General features: G+C 39.4%; 1 protein-coding gene across 1 annotated transcript in view; it reads right to left on the reverse strand.

The window, feature by feature from the left end:
• Positions 1-19,914, reverse strand: part of slc4a8 (solute carrier family 4 member 8) — an 84,653-nt gene that overhangs the window by 57,170 nt on the left and 7,569 nt on the right. Inside the window, exon 2 of the mRNA XM_033015545.1 lies at positions 14,947-15,031. Within this exon, the coding sequence (XP_032871436.1) occupies positions 14,947-15,031 (85 nt within the window). The remainder of the gene's footprint in view (positions 1-14,946; positions 15,032-19,914) is intronic.

The raw sequence follows: 19,914 nt of genomic DNA on the forward strand, positions 1-19,914 counted from the left end.
ACACAAGAGTTCAAACATTGGAATGCGCAGAGAAGACCCACAAGACAGAGTCAGAGTCTTTAGGGCTGGTATTTTGAATGTTCAGCTTGCACACAATGACTCGCATGTAAAGGCAAAAATCTGGGATCATTTAAGAGACAACTGGCTGCTCTAATGGGGGATTGGGAGGCCAGTGACCTCTGTGAAAGGATTTATCTAATGGAAACGGATGAATTCCATCATCCATAATTATCTAAGAAAGAAGGGAATTTGCCAATTTTTGATAAATCAAGAGTTAACTGCACTCTTCCATTTAATTGGAATACCAATTAACTTATAATAAACTATTTACCATTGTTAATTTAACACATTTTATTATATTTGTGGTGGTGATTGACACTTGCACTTTAAATACAAGCAAAAGTAAATATCCTGTAGATTTTAAGCTTCATGACTGATAGAAGCTGCAGCAATCTTCCCTTAGTTGGGAATAAATAAAAATATATATTCCCATTCAGTTTAATTTGCCCACTCAACATACACACCCTGTGATTTGCTCCAAAATCAAAAGACTGCTATTTTTATGCTGATGGTCTTTGAAGACTCTATAAATTACAGAAGGCAGGCCTTCCTATCAAACCTGCCACAATGCTGAATACAGACTTACTAAACATATAATTATGACAAAGCTATAACACGATTTCACACTGTTTAAAAAAAGTCTCTGCTATGGAGTATAATCAGTATAATTGTGGAAAATGGCACAACTATTGGCAATAAACAGTCCATATTTAGTGAAACGGGCTCTTTACGAAAATAACAGACCTTAAAGTTCGTGTTCGGATATGTAGACGCTTGAATGGCAAGATGTGAATTTACACACTCCCAATCAATTACACACCAATAAAAGTCAAAAGACTGGCTTTGTGTTAATGTGCATCTCTCTAACTACAGACAAACATACAATAAATAATTATGAAACCAAAATGTTGAGCTTGTCTTTCTTTATCCAGTCTCTTGCTGTTTGCCAAAATTACTACTTTTGTATTGGCAGAAAGTTGTGGTTCCCTATATGCAAATCCAAATTATCAAAGTACACACAAGTGGATCCATTACAGACTCCTGGCACATTCTAGCTTTCCCAAGCTGTCAACACCCAATTACCTTACTTCTATCTATTAATCTTTCCATCCATACAATATTTCCTCTGAACCCACTCAACCACAATTTCTAACAAACTTCAGTTCAACTTCAAAATAACAAATTAACAGGGCTGACAGATTAGCTTCCTTGGCAATCCACTGGTCATACTGAAGGCAGAGATCATCTTCTAAAGTGAGTTTTCTATCACTTGACCTTCAAAACTGTGATATAATTACAATTCAAGAGTAAGACTAATTGAAAAATCTTTCATCAGAAGCAAAGTTAACTTTCACATTGATGGCTGTACAAGTGACATGGAAGCTGGCTGCTTTATACATAGGACACCACACAAGACAACATTGTAGACTAATCTTTATTAAGAACATGAAACAAAAATGCAGTGCAAAAAGGGTCCCAGCCCAAAACATAAACTATCCACATTCTCTAGGGATGCTGCTGAACCCGCTGAGTTTCTCCAGCATTTGTGTCTTTCCATGCAGTGCAAAAAGATGCTAATACAATGAAAAACTGAAATAATGACTAGGAATTAAGAAACCTTTACACTTGAACCACTTCAAGCAGCTTTCTCAAGAACCTATCCTTCATCCCAATTGGGGGTTGCCTTTGACAAATTTAGTAATCTAGCGTTAAATAATAAGATACTTCTGAAAACACAAAGATATCAGGAAGCAGACCAAAGCACCTGTTGAACAGTAGTTTGTGCTAGTCTTACAGTGCCCTCCACAAAACAACTCCATATCTATCTCTTGCAGTCCATTTGTTGTTGCCCATTCCCAAGTTACATTTATATTAGTATCTGAGAGATCTGCCACTACAATTTATTTGAAAAGACTTTTGCAAATTGACGTACTGACAATTGCTTTATTTGTCTGGCAAACCTGTTCCAACTGATTCCAACTAATTTGTCAAGATATCTAATAACAAAACCAATACCTTTGCAGAATTGTTCAGTAGCCAAGTTTCAGTACCATACAATCAGGTGAATAGGACATTGCTTAATTCTTAGCTTTGTTTTCAATATTACTTTTTTTTTTTTAAACTGTTTTGTCTTTTCTGGTTGATAATACCAAGTATTTTTCTAAGGACTACCCTCTCCATTTTGTCCTTTGTTATGCAAGTTTTGTTACATAGGAACATAGAAATTAGGTGCAGGAGTAGGCCATTCGGCCCTTCGAGCCTGCACCGCCATTCAATATGATCATGGCTGATCATCCAACTCAGTATCCTGTACCTGCCTTCTCTCCATACCCTCTGATCCCCTTAGCCACAAGGGCCACATCTAACTCCCTCTTAAATATAGCCAATGAACTGGCCTCGACTACCCTCTGTGGCAGAGAGTTCCAGAGATTCACCACTCTCTGTGTGAAAAAAGTTCTTCTCATCTCGGTTTTAAAGGATTTCCCCCTTATCCTTAAGCTGTGACCCCTTGTCCTGGACTTCCCCAACATCGGGAGCAATCTTCCTGCATCTAGCCTGTCCAACCCCTTAAGAAATTTGTAAGTTTCTATAAGATCCCCTCTCAATCTCCTAAATTCTAGAGAGTATAAACCAAGTCTATCCAGTCTTTCTTCATAAGACAGTCCTGACATCCCAGGAATCAGTCTGGTGAACCTTCTCTGCACTCCCTCTATGGCAATAATGTCCTTCCTCAGATTTGGAGAACAAAACTTTATGCAATACTCCAGGTGTGGTCTCACCAAGACCCTGTACAACTGCAGTAGAACCTCCCTGCTCCTATACTCAAATCCTTTTGCTATGAAAGCTAACATACCATTCGCTTTCTTCACTGCCTGCTGCACCTGCATGCTGAAGAAGGGTTTCGGCCCGAAACGTCGCCTATTTCCTTCGCTCTATAGATGCTGCTGCACCCGCTGAGTTTCCCCAGCAATTTTGTGTACCTGCCCACTTTCAATGACTGGTGTACCATGACACACAGGTCTCGCTGCATCTCCCCTTTTCCTAGTCGGCCACCATTTAGATAATAGTCTGCTTTCCTGTTTTTGCCACCAAAATGGATAACCTCACATTTATCCACATTATACTGCATCTGCCAAACATTTGCCCACTCACCCAGCCTATCCAAGTCACCTTGCAGTCTCCTAGCATCCTCCTCACAGCTAACTCTGCCCCCCAGCTTAGTGTCATCTGCAAACTTGGAGATATTGCCTTCAATTCCCTCATCCAGATCATTAATATATATTGTAAATAGCTGGGGTCCCAGCACTGAGCCTTGCGGTACCCCACTAGTCACTGCCTGTCATTGTGAAAAGGACCCGTTTACTCCTACTCTTTGCTTCCTGTTTGCCAGCCAGTTCTCTATCCACATCAATACTGAACCCCCAATGCCGTGTGCTTTAAGTTTGTATACTAATCTCTTATGTGGGACCTTATCGAAAGCCTTCTGGAAGTCCAGATACACCACATCAATTGGTTCTCCCCTATCCGCGCTACTAGTTACATCCTCGAAAAATTCTATAAGATTCGTCAGACATGATTTACCTTTTGTAAATCCATGCTGACTTTGTCCAATGATTTCACCACTTTCCAAATGTGCTGCTATCCCATCTTTAATAACTGACTCTAGCAGTTTCCCCACTACCGATGTTAGACTAACTGGTCTGTAATTCCCTGTTTTCTCTCTCCCTCCCTTCTTAAAAAGTGGGGTTACGTTTGCTACCCGCCAATCCTCAGGAACTACTCCACAATCTAAAGAGTTTTGAAAGATTATTACTAATGCATCCACTATTTCTGGAGCTACTTCCTTAAGTACTCTGGGATGCAGCCTATCTGGCCCTAGGGATTTATCGGCCTTTAATCCATTCAATTTACCCAACACCACTTCCCGGCTAACCTGGATTTCACTCAATTCCTCCAACTCCTTTGACCCGCGGTCCCCTGCTATTTCCGGCAGATTATTTATGTCTTCCTTAGTGAAGACGGAACCAAAGTAGTTATTCAATTGGTCCGCCATATCCTTGTTCCCCATGATCAACTCACCTGTTTCTGCCTGCAAGGGACCTACAATTGTTTTAACTAATCTCTTTCTTTTCACATATCTATAAAAACTTTTGCAGTCAGTTTTTATGTTCCCTGCCAGTTTTCTTTCATAACCTATTTTTCCTTTCCTAATTAAGCCCTTTGTCCTCCTCTGCTGGTCTCTGAATTTCTCCCAGTCCTCCGGTATGCTGCTTTTTCTGGCTAATTTGTACGCATCATCCTTCACTTTGATACTATCCCTGATTTCCCTTGTTATCCACGGATGCACTACCTTCCCCGATTTATTCTTTTGCCAAACTGGGATGAACAATTTTTGTAGTTCATCCATGCAGTCTTTAAATGTCTTCCATTGCATATCCACCGTCAACCCTTTTAGAATTAATTGCCAGTCAATCTTGGCCAATTCACGTCTCATACCCTCAAAGTTACCTTTCTTTAAGTTCAGAACCATTGTTTCTGAATTAACAATGTCACTCTCCATCCTAATGAAGAACTCAACCATATTATGGTCACTCTTGCCCAAGGGGGCACGTACAACAAGACTGCTAACTAACCCTTCCTCATTACTCAATACCCAGTCTAAAATAGCCTGCTCTCTCGTTGGTTCCTCTACATGTTGATTTAGATAACTATCCCGCATACATTCCAAGAAATCCTCTTCCTCAGCACCCCTGCCAATTTGATTCACCCAATCTATATGTAGATTGAAGTCACCCATTATAACGGTTTTGCCTTTGTCGCACGCATTTCTAATTTCCTATTTGATACCATCTCCAACTTCACTACTACTGTTAGGTGGCCTGTACACAACACCCACCAGCGTTTTCTGCCCCTTAGTGTTTCGCAGCTCTACCCATACCGATTCCACATCCTCCAAACTAATGTCCTTCCTTTCCATTGCGTTAATCTCCTCTCTAATCAGCAACGCTACCCCACCTCCTTTTCCTTTCTCTCTATCCCTCCTGAATATTGAATATCCCTGGATGTTCAGCTCCCAGCCTTGCTCACCCTGGAGCCATGTCTCCGTGATCCCAACTATATCATAGTCATTAATAGCTATCTGCACATTCAACTCATCCATCTTATTACGAATGCTCCTTGCATTGAGACACAAAGCCTTCAGGCTTGTTTTTACAACACTCTTACCCCTTATACAATTATGTTGAAATGTGGCCCTTTCTGATTTTTGCCCTGGTTTTGTCTGCCTGCCACTTTTACTTTTCACCTTGCTACCTATTGCTTCTACCCTCATTTTACACCCCTCTGTCTCTACGCTCACACATTTAAGAAACCCTTTCCCTTTAACTCCATCCTCCACTATCCCATTCGACACCCTTTGGTGTTTATTTATGCAGCAATGATCACCTGGGCGACTTAAATTAAAATTCATCAGAGTCTATGAACAAGGCATGCATTAGAGCTTTAAGTTATGGATGCACCCATTTCAAGCAACTGACCCAGTTTGCTCCAAAGTGCCTTGAGCCTTCAATTTTCATAAATTACCAGAGTTTCTGCTCCTGGATAGAGCAGTGTGGTCAGAAAGGCCGATGAGAGGTGTTAGAGATTATGGGGAGGAGGCAGGAGAATGGGGTTAGGAGGGAGAAATAGATCAGCCATGATTGAATGGCAGAGAAGACTTGATGGGCTGAATGGCCTAATTCTTCTCCAATTCCTTCTGACCTACAGATGTTCATGAATGGCAACATCCTTTTCAACATGCATCTTATTAAAGACCATTTTATCTCCACTCCCATTGCTCTACGCATTAAACCATGTTTATCACAACTAACCTTTCCTAACATTCACCTGAAATGTCAATGGTTTCCTTCTTCACCAATTCTACCTTTCCCAATATATATTCTACATTTTGGTTTTAATGTAGGAATTCTAATCATTTCATTTTCGCTTTGTGTTATCAATGACACCATCTTTAAAATCAGTTTTGACAACTCCATTGATCCGTTAGAAGTGCACTCTTCCTTTGCAAGGTTCATTCAGTGTTGCAAATAAAAAACATCAAGTGTGTTTTTTGAAGCCTCAAATCATCAAAGCACTTAGTATCAAAATGTTTTAAATATCCATAGTTAAGTGATATTTATAGAACGCCAAATCAAAATGAATGGCTGTATTAAGATGGTGCTATAACAGAACTTAAAAATGATTTAAAAAAACTGCTGAATAAAGTTTGTTGAAAGAGACACTGGTTGCTAAACTGTACCATTTTAAAATGCAAATTCATCATTCCCTGCATTCCTGTTGCTCAATAACCAGTAATTTCTGGTCAGAAGCCAACATTGCTGACCACACAAAAAATCTCTCCACCAAGATCATACACTTTGCCAACTTTTACTGTGGTCAAGGTCAAGTTCAAACGGATCCTTGGCACCATCAGTTGCGTTGTCATTGAGATGGCCGAACAGACAATTGTATTTATAGAATTCTCACAAATAGCATATCAGGAAGCAATTTTGATTAAACTATTTTTTTTAACTTTCTTTTTTTGGGTTTGGCGTTATTTTTTGGATTGGCACCATGGTGCAGCGGTAGAGCTGCTGCCCTACAGCGCCAGAAACAGGGTTTGATCCTGACCACAGAGTTTGTACGTTCTCCCTGTGACTGCACAAGTTTTCTGCGGGTGCTGCGGTTTCCTCCTATATTCCAAAGTAGTACAGATTTGAAGGTTAATTCACCTGTTAAATTGTAAATTGTCCCTGGTGTGTAGGATAGTTGTGTGCGGGGCTCGCTGTAGACTCTGTGGTCTGAAGAGAGTGTGTCCGCACTGTATCTCCAAAGTTTAAAATTTAAAGTCAATATCGGGTACTAAATAACAATTGGAACACAGGATTAGAGCAGGAGTTTAAATATCATAAATTAAAGGAATTGCATTGAAATATTCATGTGATGGAATTATAATGCACAAAATTAGCCTTTTTGGTTCTTACATGTTGTGTAAAGCCATAATTATTACTTAGTGCACCATTAAAAGCTCACTTCAATCTCATGTAAGATTTTCAGGGTGCTTTATGCCAAGGTTGATTCATAATTGTTTAAATTCATGTCCTATCGATTTCCCTTGTATGCCGTGGAGCTGTTGGGCCCATATTTGCCTGTTCAAACAAACTGAATCACTAGCAGCACATTGGGCATTTCCATATCAAACGATTCAAATGAAAATCTTAGTTGATGTCAGCTTCACAGAGTAACAATAGGAAATGGCAACATTTGTCATGCCAACTGCAAAATCCAGAAATGTATTATGCGGCATGGCATTTCATCTGGTCATACCATCACAGACTACAGATGTAAACGATTTACTGTGAAGACTGTTTAAGAAGGAACTGCAGATGCTGAAAAATAAAAGGTAGACAAAAATTCTGGAGAAACTCAGCAGGTGAGGCAGCATCTATAGAGCGAAGGAAATAGGCAACGTTTTGGGCAGAGACCCTTCTTCAGACTGAGTACAGTGAACACTGTGCTCCTTTAACATGCTCACTCTGTTATTTCAAAACCGTGACATCGTTCTGATGGTGTTCTAGACAAGTGAAACACCTTAGTTTCCCATAATTATCTATAATAATCATTACAATATATGTCATGTGCATTTTTTTTTGTTTAAAAAGTAGTTTAATCAAAAACAAGATAGCAACCATTAGCAATGGGACTAATCAGAAGCTAGGATATACCCAATGGACAGGAAGATGCTCATTTACAGTAACGCCCCAGGTTTGGAGTAAGAACAAAAGCACAAGAAATAGTGGTTGACCCTACGAGCTTACTGTGTTATTTTACAAGATGGACCCTCTACCTCAACTCCAGTTCCCACCATCTTGGAACAGATTCCCTTATTGTCTAAAAATCAATTGATCTCAGCCATAAATAGTCTCAATGTCTTTGCATCCACAGTGCCAAGATATTCTAAAGACTTGCAATCCCCTGGATAAATTTATTCTCTAATCATTCTTAAATAATCAGCAACTTACTGATATTTGGTCCCTGGTTCTAAATTCTAATTCAACAAAACTGTATGGCCGACTCGCTGAGTTACTCCAGCACGTTATGCCTATCTTCAGTATGTACCAGCATCTGCAATTCCTTTGTACACAGTATCTACCCTGTCAATTCCTCTTAGAATCTGTGTTTCAATGAGATCATAATTCATTTTTCCATGTTGCAGAGAGTGTAGGCCAATTTTATACTCCCTCCATAGGGAAAGACTTAAGCCAAACCTCACATTTAAGGAATTAATCTCACAAACCTATGTCATACCAATCCCAAGGTAAATATGTGCTCTCAGTACTGAGATCAACACTGCAAACACCATTGCAAACAGAATTTCACTAAAGATTCAGCACTCGAGTACTCCAACAGCCTGGCAATAAATGGCAAGATAGAACAATACTTGTTCAATCCTTCAATTCTTTATTTCACATTACAACTTTGTCTGCCATTGTCTCCACAGGGCCCACATTTAGTTCTTGTTATCATTAAACTCCTCCGACTCCTCCCCACCCCTCATCCCCCAAACACACACAGGGTATACTGTGTGGCTGTGGGAGAACAAACTTGGTGAGGTGGTGAGGGTTAGATATATCCCCAGGGTACAATGTTGGTTCTTTTTTTTTTTTTAAAGCAATTTTGGATTGACACATACTAATCAAGCCGCAGAACAGCACTCCAAAAGACTTTTGAATTATGAAAATTCTAAAATGAACCAATGATACAAGCTGACCAAGTCATTATTAGTTTTTGATCCACCAAAATACATTTTAATCTGCCCTTCAGTGTTGCCTCAACATATCAATTAATCAGTCAGCCAGCTCTGGCTTCTGGTAAAGAAATGTATTGATATTTCGTCAGAGCACTTTTCCGACAAGATGAGGCTTCCATGCGCAGCCATGGTCAGAAATATGGGCCAATATTTTGTGTTTCAGTCTGTATTTTATGTACTTGCACTCTGGCTTTCTAATCCAGATATTTGTCTTTGTCCATGTTCAAGTCCTTTCTTTCGTTCACTAGGTTTCCATTGTATAATAGAGGATTTAAAATATAGCATCCAACAAGCATGCTTTGACATTCCACTGAAGCATTCAAGAATCTAAATACTTTTAACATGTTCTGTTTTCTTCCACTCTAAGTTTCATTTTATTTATTCCTACTCTGAGACAATGTCTAATTCTGATGATGGTTTTAAAGGCAGTATTTGGGATATGATAGTGGCAGCACACCAATTAAGTCATTCATAATCCAGAGACCTAAGATTAGGTCCCAGGTGTAGAATTATAAATTAATTTGGAAAAACCAAGTCATGCATAAGAAGGATCAACATTAAAAGCCCAGCTGTCCTTCAATGAGGAAATCTGCCACCCTGACCCAGTGTAGCCAATGTGCAACTTCAGATTTACACTTACCTCATCAATTCAAAGTTTTAAATAGCCAAGCAGCTGTATCATTACCACTACTCTCAGGAAGAATAAAATCAAACCGACTGCCTGCAATAGACCAAAGCACCAATTCAGACATGGCCAAGTTGTTCCTACCGCAGGCGATTTAACAAATTCTCTCAAAAACATCTGGGAGCCATTTAAATTGGTGACATGTGGGTTGATAGATGGCAGATGACATTTATACCACAAAAGGCAATGGGCATCTCCAACAAGAGGGATAATTTAACTATTCACCCTTGGCATCACCAAATTCCCACCACGAACATCCTGGAGATCACCATCAATATAAACACGTGCACTCGCCACATAATTACTGTGGCTATGGAGCAGGTCAATGGCCTGGTATCCCATGGCAACCGCCTCGCCTTCTGATACCCCAAAGCCTTTTCACCAAATATAAAGAAAATGTCTGAAGCATCTTTCTCCCTTTTAGGTACAATGTGTATTGCCACAATTTACTGCTCCTACTTCACAGATCTAGTACTTGCCATTTGTTTTTTTTGTTTTTTAATTCCCTTTTAATCACTTGCCATTTATATTTTTGCAAGGAATACCTGGAATTTTATTCCAAGGGCTTTAACTTCTACAGATTTTACATTAATTCAATACACCATCATGGCTTTCACCCCACCAGCCTCCACATCCAGGTAATCATACTATGTGCTAGATGAAGAAGATTTACTTATTTTTTATTTTATTTCAAAATAGACTTTATTCAGGTAATAAATATATACAATACATGTATTTACTTAATATTGTTAAGACCAGTCTAGGGCTCTTTTCTTGGAAAAATATCTTTGATACTATTTCTGTAGTTGTAGGTATTGATTTACAACCTCATCCTATTACTGCAAATTTTGGGCTACCAATGTCCCGTTCCGCCCATCGGCTGATTGCTTTTACCACATTATCTACAATACGATGATCTATTTTATTTAAATGGAAAGACTCTAACCCTCCGACCACACTCCATTGGTACTCTGAAACAATATCATGTTTACATTTAGAAAAAATCAGGAGTGACATTGTTGAACCCTTGGTTAAATTTGATAGGACTTGGGGAAGATTTATTCAACATTTTCACACAACATAAATTGTCCCCTCTCCAACCGTTATAATAATTCTTTTACCTTTATACGGTGGAACGGACTTGACGACAAACAGGGACTTAAATTGTTGAAATTCTTTGCAGCCCAGATTCTGTTTTGCTTTATTTTCTAGTTTAGGGGGGTTTTGTTTTTTCCTTTTTTCTTTTTTTTCTTTTTATCCTTTTGTTTTTTTTAATATATGTTTTCTTTTAAATATTTAAATATTTAACTATAAGGTCTATATTCAATGTGTATTTTGACACTGGACTCATATTTAGGTTATACCTGTTATTAATGTAATCCTGATCCCTATGTATCAATATCATTGTTATGTTTATCATTATTCTTTTTTTGTTGTTTTGTTTTTGTTTTTGAAAAAAAACTAATAAAAAGATTTTAAAAGAAAGGGCTCTTTTCTATTTGAGGGAACATTTAGCTTTTATGACTGGTCATAGGCAGACCGTTCCCAGTACATTTTGGGGAATGGCGAGCTTAAGTACACAATGGATTATCAGAACTCACAGTAAGAGATCAGTATATTTAAAAGGAAGTTTCAGCAGTGGGAATCAAAACTCCACTTTGTTAATCCACACGCAGCTTGTTGAGGACAAGAGATCAGTAACTCAACCCAAGGATGGGGGCAGGAAGACCCACAATCAAAATTACAAGTAAATGAATAACACCATTGTCAATCTCTCAAACAAAAAGCACGCCCCAGTTTCCCCTAAGTACCACGGCATCTTATTTTATTTCCTCTATCGGTTCCTTTAGAATACATCACCCCCCATCTATATCCCAATCCTACCTGCAACTCTGATTCCATCCTTCCAATTTTATTTTCAGCTCCTTCAATACAAAAATCCCTTGCTCTCAAAATGCATTCCTTGTGACTAATTAAGCTTGACCTCCTGAACTCTTCCAGCATTTTTGATGGTCTTCAACCTGTAACACTGTCTCTCTCCACAGATGCTGCCTAACCTGCTGAGCAATTACAGTATTTTTTTTTAATTTATAACAGCAATTTTGGAATTCCAGTATCCATTTTGCATTTGTAATAACATTGCCAAAAAAAAGAGCAAACTATTCAATATTTATTTTCCATAATGTTGCTGAAACAAAATGAAAATGCAAGCTACACCTGGTATGATTATGGCAACATTGTTAATTTATCTCACAACTCAGATGGCCAACTAAAATCTGCAGCTTGTGGTTCATTTCAAGTCTGTTCTGTAATGACAGCTTATGACTAGACAACAGATCTAAAAGCTACCCATTTCTGGCATCATTCTGAAAAACCATTGTAGCATCAGTCAAAAGGAAAGGGTATGCTACTGCTCATAAAAAATAAAGCTTCACATGTTGCCATCAGTCATTCTTCCTTCTCTCCCCTTGTTGTTGAGGTCCAGTTCCCTTTGAATAAATGTCCCCAGTAGCCATGCTTCATGTACAAATCAAATTATTGGCCATTTAATTCCCCATGCAACTATATCGCGGCTGCCAGGCACAGGAAGGGGGAGGAAGTGAGGGGCAAAAACAAGAGGGAAGGAAGAGGAGAGAAAATTAAGAGAAAGGAAAATTGAAAAACTTTATTGGAATAGCTTTTCCCTACACTGGTACCAATGATTTCTTACTGCCATTTGTATACAGATATTCCAAGTGGCCAGGATGTGAGTGTTTAAACATTACTGAATGTCATGAAATATTGCTCCAAGCAGCAGTACTGAAGGCATTCAATGCTTAACAACATTAGAACAGGTGCTGGCATCCACATTCTTAGCACACTTCAGTTACTAACAAATGAGGCATCTCTCAAACTAACATTTACAAGTAATGATCACAAAGTGACCACACGTGGTGTTAAAATGACTTGTCCTGGTTCTTTATTGCAAATCTAGATAGCATTGCATGAACTGCAAGATAGGCAACCTGTTCTGGTTAGCACCCAGGGACAGGAATAGGAAGCTATTGTGGAGCCTAAAAATAGCTCCAGTGCAGTGCATTAGTCATGCATCTGGCACAAAAGATCAATTAGACTTGATGAGCTGTGATGGCTTGTTTTCCAAAAAAGCGATGGAACATAATTTCCCGATTTCATAAGTATTCTCCGCCCACTGTCCAGAACATAGATTGTTTTCTGGATACATTAGCATTTTGTTCACACATTAACAAAGAGCAGTTACAATTTAAAACTAAAATCAGATACTGGAAGTTGAAAATAAAAACCAAAAAGTGCTGGAAATAAATCAGGTTAGGCAGCATCTGTTGCAAAAGAAGCAGAGCTGATGCTTCAGTTTGACGACCTGGAGAAGAAGGGTAGAGTTGCTGCGTTACAATACCAGAGACCCAGGTTCAATCCCGACTACAGGTGCTGTGTGTGTACGGAGTTTGTACGTTCTCCCACCGTGACCGCATGGGTTTTCTCCGGGAGCTCCGGTTTCCTCCCATACTCCAAAGATGTGCGGGTTTGTACACCTTGAACAAATCAAAAATCATAAACCCAACATCACTGAGCACTTCCTTCCACATACCAAAGCCACACTTTTGAATGGAGACTGCCCACGTAAACTTGTCATGTTGCAATTTCATTTTTTTCCATTGGAAGTATTGCCATCCTACCATTTCGTTTGGTCAATTTATGTAAAGCAGGTCTGAAGAAAGGTATCGACCCGAAATGATACCCATTCCTTCTATCCAGGGATGCTGCCTGTCCCGCTGAGTTACTCCAGCATTTTGTGTCTTTCTTCAGTTTAAACCAGCATCTGCAGTTCCTTCCTACACTGATTCTAGATGTTGGAAATATTCACATCGCAAGTCAGACGACTTTATTTTGACTTCAGTAATAATTGCCTGGAACTTGCAGTTGCAATTACAGAGAAATTACAAGCATAACTATCAGCATTCATAGTCACTGACAGCAACTTCTGCCATCCCGCACCTACGCAGTTCAAAAACAGAAATCCAGGAGTTGAAGTCACAGCTCCCTGTTCCTCCGCATCTTTGTGGGTGCAAACACACAGAATCAGTGACTTGACAAGGATTTCAACGCGCATTATTCTAGATGCATAAACAAATTATAATGTAAAATGGCCTGCTAAATGAGATGTAGCTGTCCTAACAGCTCACAAGCTCAATTGTTGCTGAGCAATTTCTCAAACTTTGGATGTAACAAGTTGTGTGTTGATTGTTATTCCTATGGAACAATAGGTGCAAATTTCATGGACTCCAAAAGAAAATCAAAGTTTGAGATTTCAGGTCCTACTTTAACCCAATGTGTCTTCCCGAATACAGTATTTCTGTTAAATACTGAGAAGGTGACATTTAGTGACTTTTACTTCCTGGTCTGAGGTTTGAAAATTCATCCATTTTAATGGCCAGTTCAGCCAGTTTGAAACGTTTCCATTGAAAGGACAATATAGATACTTTACAGATGGCATCTGATTGTAAATCATAACAGTAAAGGAGAAATTTATGCCATTTAATCTTTGTGGGTGGGATTTTATAAAATCAGCAGTCAGCACTGTCCTTTGGACATCAAATGGAAATTTTAGGCATCTTTTAAGCCCAATGTTAAGAGCAACAGGCCAGAGGCCACAATGAGCAGTACTACTGTAGCACAGTCAATGAACATTCAGGAATGGGAGCTACTCTTATGGTGTCACTTACATTTACACTGTGGACACGGTCGAGACACATGCAAGTTGAACAGCTCTTGTACTTAAAGCATCCTTCATAACCCCAAATTACCAAAATGTTTCTTAGCCATTGAAGCAAATGGCAAAATAGACAATAAAAACAGGTTTATACAACAGCTTAGATGCAGATGGAAGAAGTATGGGCGGCACAGTGGCGCAACAGTAGAGACCCAGGTTCGATCCTGACTATGGATGCTTGTTCGTGCGGAGTTTGTACGTTCTCCCTGTGACCGTGTACGTTTCCTCCGGGTGCTCCGGTTTCCTCCCACATTCCAAAGACCTGCAGGTTTGTAGGTTAATTGGCTTCTGTAAATTACCCCTAGCGTGTAGGTAGGATGTGAAGGTGGGATAAGATAGAACTAGTGGACGTGTGATCGCTGGTCGGCATGGGTTTGGTGGGCCAAAGGGCCTGTTTCCATCCTGTCTCTCTAAACTTATATTGATATGCCAATGGAATTGAATGCCTTCTGATCCACAATAAGTGATCCAGCTATTACTTATTGACAGGTTTGACATGCGATTAGGAAACATTTTAAACATGTTCATCAGAAAGTTGTAAAACTAATGCATGCACAAATATACCTTCTAGCTCTTCTTTTTCATAGTGAATGTTGAGAACTGAACTTGTTCCACCTTGGTCAACCACAGCCTCTTCATCATGCCTCTGCTGGAAATAGAAATCATTGCATAAGTCTCAACGTTACAGATAGTGTTGTGTGTACCACTTGATGCAACAACTATCTTCGACATACCTTCCAGCATAAAGCACTGGTACAAATTACTCAAAGCTCCCAAGCTCTTCCTCGAGAAATTCAAATGGAATGGTGGATACAATAGATTAAAATCTTGTCCATAAAATAAGTTAAATATCAGTAAAGCAGGCCATATGCTATGCCACAATCAATGGGTCAGGGGGGTGGGAGATTGCAACCTTCACGTGGTCCGCCCTGTTTCGACAAATGCAATCAACCTGGTGTGCGCAATCAAATAAGATCAAATAGAACAAGTTGGCCTTCAACATTAGGCTGTGCACGCCATACGCAAGAAGAAGAATGGATCAGGCTTAGTGACATTTGAAAACTGATACATCACAATGTTTATCAAGATTAATAGGCAGACAACAACTTCTTGAAGTCAACTTTGAAACACTCTTGGCCATTTTATAACACACCTAGCTGTACGATTCTAGCAGTTGTTTTTCTATTGCATTTCACTTTAAAAAAAATACACAAGTTCCCTACCTTTGCAAGAATTTGCCTACAGATTGATTTTATCTATCCACGATTGCTTAATAACTGCCTTTTTACCCAAGAACCAGATTTCATTCCAGCTCAAGCCACAAGACCATAAGATATAAATCTCCTCACAGTCTTCAAGACTATCAATAAAAGGAATATGTACAATCCTTACTGGGTTTGAGAGAGTTTGGAATAAACAGTGATCATGATCCCATACTAAATTCAAAGTATCAAGGATGCGTGTCTGTGTCTGTGTGCACGTGTGTGTCGGAAAACACCTGTCACACAGTCATTCAGTGATCTCCAGAAAAGTTAACGATATTAGCAATTTAGTTTAACGCGTTTTGTTGTTTGTAGAAAGCAAAAAACCTCCTCTGCACCCTTTCCAAAGTCTCCACGTTCTTCCTGGATGGAGCGACCAGAATTGCACGTAATATTCCAAGTACAGCCTAACCGAAGTCCTATACAGCTGCATCATGACTTCCTGACTCTTGTATTCAATGTCCAAACCCATGAAAGCAAGCATACTATATGCCTTCTTTACCACTCTATCTACACGTTACCACTTTCAGGGAGTTATGGATTTGGACTCCAATATGCCTCTGTATATCAATATCTTCTGCCCGATATTACACTGCACACGTGTAAGAGTCTGCACACTATTTTCTTTTTAATTCTTGATTCAGTCCTCAGGGAGTATCAGTGTTTTGTTTTAAACTGTGTGCAAATATCAAAACCACACATAAGCAATAAAATACAGCAACAACTATTACAGCTGATCTATCTAGTGCAGGCATCTCAAAGACGCGTGCTGTGACGAACCCAACACTACAGCTGGCAAACCCGTGGCAGGGAAAAAATCTGCTCCGTCATTTAGGAATTACTAAGTAAATGTTGAATAAAACTAAACCAAGCTCACTTGAGTGGAAATTGCCCACAACAAACTAAAGAAAGGAAAAAGACATCAAACACTTAAATTGCACATTTGAAATAAGCACCAAGTCTAAAAACGCAATCCTCCCTCCAAAAAATCTTGGTCATGAAGTAGCTGATAACAGTCAAAAGGCAGTACACCTGCAGAGATTTTTTTTGCATCTTGATATTCTTCCCTTGAAGATTCGCGCTTCAGTGGCAAGATTTCTTGACTAATTTGTCAGCTGATTAACAGTCTGACAAGCTTCAACATGAATTTCTCTACCGGCTGTATCTTGCAATGCATTATCATTGCAAACAGAATGCCGCAGCGTTTGATCTCTGGTTTGTGCTGATTTAGCTAATGCCTGTAGGGCTGTGATAGATGGTTCCAGGATGGGAAGAGGACATATTGGTATTTTAGCTTTCAAAACTAAAATCTGTCGAGTTAATCCTTGCAGGATGCAACTGTCTCAACAAGATTTGAGAATTATGACAGTGCTATTCAGCAGGCTGGGCAGTCTGTCAATTGACCATTCTTCTCATTAATTGTTGGTAAGCTCACTCATTCTATTAGCTCTTCCCTTTACCTTCTGACCTGCAATTCATTTCCCACATGGCCCACAGGGCAAGTTTTGTGCATCATTCGCCAGAATTTGCATGGCCTTTATTGTGCTTTAAGTCCAGGTTTGAACGAGGATCCACATTTAAGTGCAAATGCATCTGCAGGCTGAGAGCTTCTACCACAGAGCTCTAGAGACCCAAATTCAATCCAGACCCATGGTGCTGTCTGTTTGGAGTTTGCACATTCTCCCTGTGACCGGAGGATTTCCCCCAAGTGCTCCAATTCCCTTGCACATCCCATTATCACTCACTGACTGATAGGTTAATTGATTGCTCTGTTACCTTTATTGTAGGTGGTGATAGGAGTATTGGAGTTGAGGAGCATGGAAGAGAATAGGTGATGGGGTGGAACTGATGTCTATGTTCTGAGAACTAGCATAGAAGGCTATCCACCTCAGCACACTGATGCAGCGGTAGAGTTGCACCAGAGGCCCGGGTTTGATCCTGACCTCGGGTGCTGACTGGATGGATTTTGCATGTTCTCTCTGTGACCGCACAAGTTTTCTCCAGGTGCTCCAGTTTCCTCCCATGCTCCAAAGACATGTGGGTCTGTAGGTTACTTGACTTCTGTAAATTGCCCCTAATGTGTAGGACATAGAACTAGTGAACGGGTTATCAATGGTCAGTGTCAACTTGGTGGGCCAAAGGGCCCGTTTCCATGCATAACCTCTAAACGAAACATATCACCGAGTATGTTGCAAGGCAATGAGAAATATGATAAACACTAATTAGCTCCTTTCAAAGATGAATTTCTTGTACTTTGGATTTTGCCCTTGGGTATATGTAATACCTTGATTCGAGGTTCAGTAATACCTCGATTTGCGTATCAGGAACAGGAGCAAGTGAATAACATGAAAGGGTCACAACAAGGACACCCTCCCTCAATCACTACTCTACTACAAAACCATCTCAGATCATAACCGCATGCGAGGCTTGAACCCATGGCATTCTTATTTAGACAGTGTACAAAATCATTGAGCCAATCCAAAAGATTGTTTCACACTAAAAGCCTGTTTCAATGCATCACTAAACCACAGAACTGCAATGTTTTTTTTCCCACAAACGCATATGGATTTTCCTTTGGAAATAATTGTAGATCCAGGGGCAGACTGTGTCTGCTTTGATGAATCTTCTTAATCCCACTGTGTCACTGCATGCTACACACAATCTAGTTTTGCTTCATAGTTAATTACAGGGAGCACAGTACAGATTAATTGATCTCGGCATCATGTTTGGCACAGATATTTTGGGGCAAAGCACCCATTCCTATGCTGTTCTGTACTATGTTCTATCCGCCATAACCTAATACAATTGAATGGCTTTTTCTTTACATTTTTACTTAAATTAGTTGGTTCGGTGGCACTGCAGATAGTCATCATTCACAGCTCGAATAACCTGGGTTCTGACCTCTGGTAGTGCCTGTCTGGAATCTGCACATTCTTCCTGTGACCGTGTGGCTTTCCTATGAGTGTTTCCTCCCACGTCCCAGATTTGCTAATTATTAGGTTAATTGGCCACTGTAAATTATCCCTTGTGTGGGTGGACAGGAGGAAAATCAGGGGGTGTTAATGGGCACAGAGAACAAGTTACAAGGAAATAAGTGGAAGAAAGGGATTGTACTGAGAGCTGGCATAGACTTAAAGGCCAAATGGCCTCCGACATCATGATGTAACAAATTTGAAATAATTATTATTAGATGGTACTATGTGGAAATCAATAGTATTTTTAGTCAACGATCTGAATCTGAGAATAACCAGACTTTAAAATGACTGAACTAAAACTACAGATGGTTTGAAACGGTCCCAATCCGACCGGAAACGTCACCCATCCATGTTCTCCAGAGATGCAGCCTGACCTGCTGAGTTACTCCAACACTTTATACGGTTTTTTTTAAACCAGAGGTATTAGTTTGTTATTTTGTCTCATTTAAGTATTTAAAAAAAAAATCAATTTAAAATATCTAAATCCATTTAGTGTCTTTGCACCTGTTCATTTTCTTTTGAAAAGAGCTTACTTGAAGGCTCGAAAAATAAACACATTAGCAAATCGCACAGTGCCCAATATTATCTGGGAAAATGGCCAGTTTTGTGGATGTTGTTAATTTCTAGCACATTTCTTTAAAATTCTAGCACAAAAGATCATGGAAACTAGATTTCATGAAACTAGATTTGCCTGGAGAATTTGACATCCTCGTCCTGCTGTTGGATGAATACAACAAATAAATCAGTGCAATCAACTAGAAACTTCAGGTCATGGCACTTATTCAATTCTATGGTTATCTTAAAATCTTCCAATTATACAAATATTTACTCCCGATGCAAATCCACAAATGTCATAAGGTCACAGTTGCTTACAAGATGACCTCAGATGACTGAACTGCAGTTGCACACCTCAGGATAGAAATAAAGTTGACCAAATGTTTGCCTTAAAGATAAGCTTCATGGATCGAACAAAAGTTAAAAGTTTTAACCAACAATGTTGTGTTAAAATTCAATGATCCACAGAGCAGTCATTATCGATCTGAGTGGCAAAGAAGCTTCAATGAACTGATGGGTTCCAAAACACTGGGCTGAAAGCCAAAGGATGAATAAATATAGACATCAATACCTATGCTATGCAGTACTTATTTGCTGCAGGGGATTGGCAACCTAAAATATTAGCTAGTTTGTCACTTGGACCGTTTTTGTCAAGAATATACAAAAACCAAGATACAGAAATTCAAAAATTCAGGATTTAGTTAAGGGCCAAAATGTTAAAGTTTCATAGATTAATTTAC

This window comes from Amblyraja radiata, chromosome 46 (genome assembly GCF_010909765.2).
Source record: "Amblyraja radiata isolate CabotCenter1 chromosome 46, sAmbRad1.1.pri, whole genome shotgun sequence".
Lineage (NCBI taxonomy): Eukaryota > Metazoa > Chordata > Chondrichthyes > Rajiformes > Rajidae > Amblyraja > Amblyraja radiata.